Raw genomic sequence first — 10,413 nt, forward strand, 5'->3', positions numbered from 1 at the left:
GTTCAGGCTGAGATACTTAATAATAAGACCCACCCCCAAAAACAACTATCATTACACTAGCATTGTTTATAAATAACATCCTTTACTATTACAGAAGATTTCCAATGTGTTCAACGATCTAGCCATTCCTCTCAGATCTTTGTACTGAGATTTCATTGAGATGAAATAATAGTTTCTTTATTCTACTGAGACAGAATTCAAAACAGCTTTGTTTGCATAAAGTATCAACCTAAGTTTATAAATGAAGTGTACTTCTAAAATTAGAAGAAAACTGACTATTTAATTTGATTAATGTCCATTTGTGGCATAAGGAGGACTTTAAAAAGGTCTTACATTATGTGTACATGTGTGTGTTTATATGTGAGACTGCAGGAGCACAGGCGCCCCCAGAGTCCAGAAGAGAACATCAAGCCTCTAGAGCTGGATTTGCAGGCCTCTGCAGGCTACTCTGTGTGTGCAAGAAAGAACAGCACATGCTCTTAAACCCGAGTGGATCCTTATTAGACTAACAAAGCATGCTGTACAGGAAAAATAGAAAACCTCGTAAGCATAGTGAAGAAATAAGTAAACTCTCTCATTCCACAGTCTGTCCCCCAAAAGCATGTTAACAGTAAGGGTGTGATCTGCCCACTAAGAGCAAGGGCTCTGGAATAAAGAACTCTGGAATGAAAGCCTTGAGCAAATGACTTAATCTTAGTTTTGGAATTTTCAACCATAAACTGTGATTACAGCACCCAGCCAACTGGACTGCTATAAAACTTACCATGTGGCTATCTAGAGTTTAGCATAAGCAAAACATGAATTATCTACTGATATTGCAATATACATAGTCCTTGCTGTTCTGGCACTTGCTACATAATGCACACTGGCCTTGAACTCATGGCAATCACTCTGCCCAGCCTCCCAAGAGCTGGCATTACAAGGCTGCCACACCTCAAGCTGACACAGGTCTAGCTCTCAGAATAAACCCATATACCCACTGTCAAGGAGCATAAGTCACCTAGGCACCCCAAGTCCACCATTCATCTGTGACTTTCTTCTCTGGAAGGAAACACCTTACATTTTGTGTTGCTCCCCTGGCCCCACAGCAATCAGAATGTAAAATATGCAACACATGAAATCAGTTTGAGAAATGTCAAAGTTTCCCTGGTTAGAAGTGAAGAGCCAATACCTTGAGCTTGCCTTCTGACCCTCAGCTGCACTTCATGCCACAACTAGACCACTCCACCCACCCATGTAAATAAAGACATTCTTAGAAACAAATGCCAGAGAAGCATCTGTGCCAGGAACGCAGACCTACCCGGGGGACTTTTTTGCTTGGATGACCGTTGTCTTTCCACCCAGACTCTTCAAGTTTGATCAGGTTGTTGAACTTTTGGTTCACATCATCGACCTAGAAACAAAAGCCCGAGTTCGTCCAATTAATACTACATCAAAATTGCTTCGTTAAGATTCTAAAATGAATGACCATGTCAAATAAATAGAAAATGGTGATCCAGAACTGGTTAGTTATTAAACTTAAAATCCTGTGTGTGGGGATGTATGTGTAGGAGTGGTGGTGGTGGTGGTGTTGGTGTTGTTGTTGTTGTTGGTGGTGGTGGTGGTGGTGGTGGTGGTGGTGTGTGTGAGAGAGAGAGAGAGAGAGAGAGAGATCCAGCCTCTACCTCCCAAATGCTGGGGGTTATTCAGTTTAAGTCACTGTAAATTGTGTGTTCAAAGGACTGCCTGGCACAGGGAAAGCCCTAACTTGGGTCCTCAGCATCACACACACACTGGAGAGGGTGTGATTCCCTGGCATCTGCATGTAACCTATATATATCCTTCTGTAGAGTAGAAAGTACCTGAATATTGTTAATAATTCTGAATACAATTCTGCATAGTACTTGTATAGACGTAGTTTCCCAAGGTGAGGGACTAAAGGTGTATGCCGCCACACACAACTGACCTGCTTGTTTTGCCTTCCTCCCTTCCAAATTGATTTTTTTTTAAAGATTTATTTTATTTATTTTATGTGTATGAGTACACTGTAGCTGTACAGATGGCCGTGAGCCATCATGTATGTGGCTGCTGGGAATTGGACTCAGGACCTCTGCCGACCCCGCTCGCTCTGGGGTAATTACACTGTATCTGTCTTCAGACACACCAGAAGAAGGCATCCAATCTCATTACAGGTGGTTGTGAGCCACCACGTGGTTGCTGGGATCTGAACTCAGGACCTTCAGAAGAGCAGTCAGTGCTCTTACCCACTGAGCCATCTCGCCAGCCCCCTTCCAAATTGATTTTATTTTATGTGTATATGTTATATGTGTGTGCCTGAGTGTTCACATGTGACCCACGGGAGTACGGGTGCTGGAAGAGGGAGTCAGAGTCTCTGTGTTTCTCTGCATAGCCCGGCTGTCTGCAATGGTAGACCAGGCTGGCCTCCAGCTCAGACACCCACCCGTGTGTGCCTGGGATTAGGCACCGTGTGTGCCACCATACCCTGCTCTACTCTTGCCTTTTGGTAATCTCTAACTACATACCTGGCACACAACAGGAATTCACTAACTATACTAGCTCATTCCTCACATGCACCATTATCACAGACTCTGACAACATGGGGGAGAAGGCAGTGCAGCTGACATGGGGCCTCCTGACAGCTCAGTCTGCACATGCCACATTACTGATATTAGAAGTCAATGTGGATAGCACACCTGACACATACCTGAAAACTAACCATATCCCAGAATCCATCCAGATCTGTGCAAGTGGTCTCCTTTTCACCCCGTTTATATTCACAGTTGTCCACCAGCCCTTCAAACTGTTTGAACCGCTCCATGATAAGGAGTCTTGTTTGACCAACTGCTGTACGGATGAGATCTTTAGCTAAAGAAGAAATGAAAATAGGCCTTTATAGCAAGCCAGACAACTGAGACTTAACCTCAATACCCTAGAGCTTACAGAATCCAATTTTTACAGTACAGCAAAAATAACTACCCAAAAAAACTTAGTCATAAATAATAAGCACAAGGTCCTTGCTTCAAGAACCAGTAACAATTAGCAATATTCATCCCCAATCTTATACAGCTTCACAATGAATTTAATATGATTTCCTCTCCTTGTATTTTATGAGACTTCAACCTCACACAGTCAAGGTACCCAAGGACCTTGTACTGGTAACTTTTTATAAATAGCTTCTCCTAATAAATGGGACTAAGGACTTTTGCTAAAATTTGTTTTCATGCCGGGCAGTGGTGGTACATGTCTTTAATCCCAGCACTTGGGAGGCAGAGGCAGGCAGATTTCTGAGTTTGAGGCCAGCCTGGTCTACAGAGTGAGTTCCAGGATAGCCAGGGCTATACAGAGAAACCCTGTCTGGAAAAAACTAAAAAGAAAAAAAAATTGTTTTCATACTGATCTACATAATTATAATTCAGAATACACACACACACATACACAGATATTTTTCTTGTTTTGTTTTTTTGAGACAGGGTTCCTCTGTGTAGCCCTGACTGTCCTAGAACTTGCGCTGTAGACCAGACTGGCCTTCAATTCATGATCCACTTTGCCTCTGCCTCCTGAACACTGAGATTAAAGGAATACTAGATAACACCACTATACATAAGGTCACATTAAGAAAACAAAATATATAAAGGTTGTGTACTTCTCTAGCATAGAAATTTTAGGGGGCATATGTTAAACAGCTCTTGGTATTTTGAATAATACTGAAGCTTACAAAGTTGGACAACACAAGAGTTTTAATCTTGAAATGAAAAGAAAAAAGGGCTGTGGATACAGCTTGATGGTCAAGTATTTGCTTAGCTACAAGACCCTGGGTTGAATCTCTACCACCACAGAAGACAGAACAAAACGAAACAAAACCAACACACACACACACAAACAAAAACCGAACAACCCTAATTCACAACATAGACACTTTTGTGGCCAGGTGTGTTTGGACACACCTGTAAGCCCAGCCCTTGGGGGGTGAAAAGGGAGGACCAGGAGTTCAAGGTTCAAATACACAGTGAACTCTCGGCCAGCCTGTGCTGAGAACCTCTCTACAACAGAAACCAATACAACCGTAACAACAAAAGAAACAGAATTAAGATAACTTTTTCTTACCATCATCAGGAATGTCCAGTTCCAGCTTCCTCTCCCACTCTAGACAGTGTGAGGTTAGTTTGTCAGTTTCTGATTGGAGGATTTTTCTAAAATTATGATATACATATGTTAGTGTTCCAAGAGTTGTCCACCTTAGTTCAGTCTTACCATTCTGACATAATACACAAGACTAGAACAGTTTAAAACAAAGATATGACATGTGGTGGTGTGTACACCGTTCATCCTAGCACTTGGGATGCAGACGCTGCCGGATCTCTGAGTTCAAGGCCAGCCTGCTTACAGAGTGAGTGTCAAGGACAGTCAGGGCTACAGAGAAAACCTGTCTCAAAAACCAAACCAAATCAACCAAAGATTTTTTTTAAATTCAAGAATAAAAAATTAAATAGCAAGAATAGTAATTTTAGGGACTTTATGTGTAAGGATTTAATGAACTATACTAAAACACATGAACAACAATCTCCTGTTATCATATACCTTGTGTATGTCCATTCCTCTCTACCTAAAACTCACGTTGGATCGATGATGCTAAGACCCACCCCACCGTCCAAGCTATGGTTCCTGGTTTGTTCTCTTCTCTGTTCAGAGGCTGACTAGAGTCCAACAACTTTGGTGTGTATTTCATACTCACACATAATTCTCTATGGAAATAAGAACAAGCCGAGTGCCAGAAGCACACTGGAGATAACCCTGTGAGGTCTAGGGTGAAAGTTCACCATAAAGTGCACCCCTGCAGTCCTAGCACTTGAGGAGATAGGAGCAGCTCTGTAAGTGAAAGGCCAGCATGGATCACACAGCGTGTGACCGACACAAAGCAAGACCCTAGGTCAAAAAAGAGAATAAGAACAAACAACCCAGGGCTGGAAAGATGGCTCAGCAGTTAAGAGCACTGACAGCTCTTTCAAAGGTCCTGAGTTTAAATCCCAGCAATCACATGGTGGCTCACAACCATCTGTAATGGAATCTGATGCCCTCTTCTGGTGTGTCTGAAGACAGTTACAGTGTTACTTACATTTAATATTAAGTAAATCTTTGGCCTGGAGAGAACAGGGTCAGAGTCAGCAGGGCCAACCAGAGCGAGCAGAGGTCCCGAGTTCAATTCCCAGCAACCACACAAAGGCTCACAACCATCTGTACAGCTACAGTATATTCATGTACACAAAATAAATAAATAAATCTTAAAAAAAAAAAAAAAAAAAAAAAAAAAAAAAAAAAAAAAAAAGGAACAAATAACCCACTCAATCCAGTAAGGGTGAGGCCTTTACTACAAAGGCTAGCAACTAGATGGTGTTCCTCGAGTCAGTTTTGTTCATAGACAACATTTGATGTCTAGAAACCTTTTTGTTGTTTCACTGTGTAGCCCCGGCTGTCCCAGAACTCACTCTGAGACCAAACTGGCCTCAAACTCAGAGGCCCACTTGTCTCTGCCTCCCAAGTAAGTGCTGGGGTTAAAGGTGAGTACCACCACTGCCCAACTCTAGAGATGCTTTCTTAAAGATAAGGACTCACTATGGAGCCTAGCTGACCTTGAATTCAAAAATCCTCCTCCCTTCTGCTAGGACTAAAGGTGTATGTCACTGAGCCTGGCTGAAGACATTGTTGTCACTATGATAGAGATGTTGCAAACACCCAACAATGTACAGAAAGGCCCTCGGACAAGAAGTACATAGTTTAAAATGTGAATACTGCTAAGGCTAAGAGACCTAGGCCTAAGAGGAGTTAAATCTGTGTTTATACAGACATCTCTAACATGATCCAGCAACCCGACATCTAGGTATACAAAGAACTAAAAGCAAATCCCCAAAGGCATATTTGCACACTCATGTTCACAGAAATTCTAATTAATAAAAGATGGAGTCGAGGGGCTGGTGGGATGGCTCAGTGGTCAAGAGAGCTGGCTGCTCTTCCAAAGGTCCTGAGTTCAAATCCCAGCAACCACATGCTGGCTCACAACCATCTATAACGAGATCTGATACCCTCTTCTGGTGCATCTGGAGATAGCTACAGTGTACTCATATACATAAAATAAATAGATCTTTTTAAAAAAGATAGAAACGTGCCAAATGTCATTACAGCTAGGTGTGGTGGCACCAGAGTCAGAGACAGAAGAGTCAATCTACATTGGAGACTGCTATAGGGAGCTTGGGGCCAGTCAAGTTCAGAAATTGTACGGTGAATTTTATGCCAGTCAGGAGAACACAGCATGACACTGTCACAAACAAGAACAAAACAAACAACAGAAACATAAATGATATATGGAGAAGTAAAATGTGATTCATATGGAGTAGCACTCAAGATTTATTTACTTTCATGTGTATGAATGCTCTGCCCTTGGAGGGCAGAAGAGGGTTCTGGATTCCCTGGAAGTGACAGCTGGTTGTGGGCTGCCATGTGGGTGCTGAAACCCAGACTGCTCAGTAAAAGCAGCAAAGTCCCTTACTGGCTGAGCTATCTCTCCAGCCCACCTTCCAACCCCAGGACTAGTCAACCATGAAAAAGGAAAATTGACCACAAGGCTTATGTCTATTCTCTCAGCTTTTCCCAGGCATAAACAGGAGGAATGTGCATGAGTTGGAGACCAGTCTGGTCTACAAAATTAAAGCACATGCCAGTTAGGACTACACATTGAGATCACAACTGAAAAAAGGAGGAGGAGGAAGAAGAAAGGAGAAAGGAGAAAGAAGAAGGAAGAAGGAAAAAGAAGAAGGAAAGAAGAAAGAAGAGGAAGAAGGGCAAGAGAAGGAGGAGGAAGTTGTTCTTGTTGTTCTAACATTACAGATCAATCTTAGGAAGTTGTTGTTGTTGTTCTAACATTACAGATCAATCTTAAGGGCACTATGATAAGTGAAAAAAACCAGTCACAAAAAACACAGGCTGGGGTGGTAGACAAATGTCTAAAACCACACCAGTCAGAAGGCTGACACAGGAACATCTCCTGGCTCACCAAGTATGGACTACTTGAGACTGTCTTAAAAACAAATGAAAAGGCTAGATTATGGTGGTGCACACCTTTAAGCCCCGCATTCAGGAGGTAGAGGCAGGCGAATCTCTGTGAATTCAAGGCCAGTCTTGTCTACAGAGTAAGTTCCAGGACAGCCAGGACTATAAAGAAAGACCCTGTCTCAACCAACTCTCCAATCTCCCCCCAAAGAAATTAATTAAATAAAGGCAAATAGTGGATGGTTCTATTTAATTGTATGATGCGCTTAGTAGAAAAAAAATTATGGAGACAGAGACTAGAATGGTATTTGCTAGGGGCTCTTAGGAGAAATGGGGATCTGTTTGGTAGATACAGAATACAGGGGATGAAAGTTACAGGAGATGTGTAGAGGTAATGGACACATGACACTGTGAGTGTATTTAATACCTGTGTGCTATACACTTACAGTAACACTTACATGATGTACCCCTTACCTTAATAAGAAAAATGGGGAGGAATACAAACAAACTCAAGGGTGATAAGACTAAACACGGCATGGGAGGGTCCACTCCCTGTGCACTTGCTCAGTGTGTAATGCACGCAGGCTAGCCTGAATCCCGAGCCTCCACACCTGGCTCAGTTTTAATTTCTTAAAAGTGACATTAGGCCTAGAGATGTACTCAGTGATCGAGCACTTCCACAGCATTAGTAAGGCTCTGGATTTGATGCCCAACAGTGGAAAGATCAGAAGTGATAGGAAGGAAAAAGGTTTAGTTCATTCAGTGGACAGACATAAAAACACAAGGACTGAAGCAATGAGGATGGAGATGCAGCTTAGCCCTGATATCACTTGGCTGGATAAGCTGTTCCCTCAGGGACCCAGCAGAACCACAGACTAGTGTACACCTCTAGATGCCCTTACATCTGAGTGAAAACCTTCACTGTAGAAGCAATTCAAGTGGCTACTAGCACGAATACCCAGGAAAAGATCATTAAAGCAATAGAAGGTGGCTCATCAGTTAGGCACGCTTGCTGTTTGATCCTTAGCACCCACACGGAGCTCACAGCCATCTGTCTGTTCACGCCACTTCCAGGGGATCCAAAATCCTCTTGTGGCCTCTGCAGGTACCAGCCACATGCAGTGCACTAGCATACGTGTAAGCATGACACCCACACATATATTACAAGCCAACCAACCAACAAAAGTACGACAGGAAGATGGAATGTCCTCTAGCTGATCTGACAAAGTTCTAAATTACTGCAAGTACTAGCCTGGGAAAATAACAACCTTCAGACACTGCTTGAGGGAATGTTAATTTGAAATCAGTTATTTGTTTTGTATTTTTAAAGACAGATCTGGTCTCAACCCTGGCAGTGTATGGCTTCTGGGGGAAGGAAAAAGCCAGTTTTCTTTAAAGATATGGCTCCTGGTAGATAGCATGCTCCAGTGGATAGCCTCCACTCACAAAGAGAATAACATGGGTTATAAAAAAAAAAAAAAAAAAAAAAAAGACTTGCTGGGGGATTAGAGGTAGGTACAGACTGGGAAAGCATTAAAGGAAGATGCTGGGGTGAATTTGGTAAAAATGCATTGTATGAAATTCTCAAAGGATTTTTTTTTAAAAAAAGGCAAGCTCTCATGTTTCCTGGTTGGTCTTGGATGTGTTCTGTATCCAAGGATGACCTTAAATTCCTGATCCTCCTGCCTCTACCTCCTGAGTGCTGAGATTACAGGCCTGGCTAGGACTTCATGGATGCCAGGAAGGACACTGCCAAATGACACTGGCAGCTTTTTTCTTTTGAGTTTTGGCATCAAGAGTGAACAGCTGAACACTGTTTATACACACTGGCTGAGTCCCACCAAGTAAGCCGAGAAAGAGCTGGGCAGGCGGGATTATGTACCCACGCATGAGAAAGATCCTCAGATGCTAAAATAGAATGTCAGCAACACTTAACACTGAGCGAGAACAAAACAACGGGCTGTACGAGACAAAAGGTGTCTATCCTGAAATGCAGTATTCATCCCTTAAAATATCCACAAAATAATGATTAATGCCCACAAGGAAGGGTCAAACTACAGGGCTGGGAAGGACACTTGCCCTGGCACATATGCCACCTTTAGAACCATATTTACATCCCACCTGCAAAGTGGAAAAAACATCCAAAGCCAATTCCTCCCCATTTACCATACTCAACATTTCGGCATAAAATCAAATGCTTTAATCTGGGACTAAATGTCTAGACATGAATGAGAATTCTTACAGCAACGACATACAAACCTGAAGTACGGCACATCATGCTGGGGCTCGGATGGTTGACCTCCACTTACTTCAAATGATGCGACTCCTTTCACTGAAAGGTGATCTGAATTTGGAGTAGAAGTGTCCTTCTGATTTAAGCCATGTTCTATGACATGAACAAAAACATTCACTAAAGAACAATTCCTAAAGTGGCACTCCTCACTGGAGATTTTTTTAAAGCCTTCAGTTTATCATGTTGAACTTTAAAACTTTGTTTCTGCCTCCGTCACTTCATTCACATCTCCTCTGTTATGGTTGTTAATATTTCTGTGTTCATGCACGTAGAGGTCAGAGGTCAGAGGTCAGAGGTGGTCTACAAGCACACTCTACTCTATTTCTGAAAGGGTCTCTTCCCAGGGCCTGGAAAGCCACCTGCAGTGTCCCCTCCTTCCAGGCTGGTCTCCAGCTCCTGCCCTGCCCACACCCAGCTCTGTCCTTAGGCTCCAGGGCTTAGTGGCTGAGCTGTCTCCCCAGCTTCTCCCCTACATTCCCCAAGCTCAGGAAAGAGCACATGAGCTACATGGTGAAAAGGAGGTCAATACACAACTCTACAAAATCATAAGCCAGAGAAGTGATGGCTTAATTAAACTAACATACCTTTACTACAGACTGTTAGCGACTCCAATTCTTGCTGTACCAAACTTTCAATTGCTTTGTCTTGAGTTGTAGTGCTAAAAATAAACAAAAGAAAAAAAAAATCACAAAAAATGAAAGTCACATACATGTAACTAAAGGATTTGAAAGTGTTGTTTTTAAAATAAAAAGAATAAAATAGAAATGTTTGCTTTTTTGAGAGTAGGCCTCATTATGTAACAGAGTTGCTTTGATTTAATAAATTTCTATCCAGGCATGGTGATACATTCCCTTAACCTCAGCATGGGGTTGAGGTGCTAGCTACGGATGTCCAGTATCATGGATGCTCGGATCAAAGGTCACCGTTTAGGGCTTTTTGTTTGTTTTTGAAGTATCTTGCTATGAAATTAAGACTGGCCTCAAACTCTCAAACCTCTTCTTCAGCCTTACCAAGGCTAGGACTATAGGCATGTACCAGCCAGCCTGCCTTTCTAGCTTTACCAAGGCTAAGACTATAGG

The 10,413-nt window shown here is 42.4% G+C and overlaps 1 protein-coding gene across 2 annotated transcripts in view; it reads right to left on the reverse strand.

The window, feature by feature from the left end:
* Nucleotides 1–10,413, reverse strand: part of Dlgap5 (DLG associated protein 5) — a 30,385-nt gene that overhangs the window by 7,026 nt on the left and 12,946 nt on the right. For both annotated transcript variants that reach the window (XM_031361890.1, XM_031361889.1), the window contains exons 9-13: nucleotides 9,919–9,992; nucleotides 9,301–9,427; nucleotides 4,105–4,190; nucleotides 2,705–2,865; nucleotides 1,301–1,393 (exon numbers count right to left, since the gene is read on the reverse strand). In XM_031361890.1, coding sequence (XP_031217750.1) covers nucleotides 1,301–1,393; nucleotides 2,705–2,865; nucleotides 4,105–4,190; nucleotides 9,301–9,427; nucleotides 9,919–9,992 — 541 coding nt within the window. The remainder of the gene's footprint in view (nucleotides 1–1,300; nucleotides 1,394–2,704; nucleotides 2,866–4,104; nucleotides 4,191–9,300; nucleotides 9,428–9,918; nucleotides 9,993–10,413) is intronic.

The sequence above is a fragment of the Mastomys coucha genome, unplaced genomic scaffold (assembly GCF_008632895.1).
Source record: "Mastomys coucha isolate ucsf_1 unplaced genomic scaffold, UCSF_Mcou_1 pScaffold9, whole genome shotgun sequence".
Taxonomy (NCBI): Eukaryota; Metazoa; Chordata; class Mammalia; order Rodentia; family Muridae; genus Mastomys; species Mastomys coucha.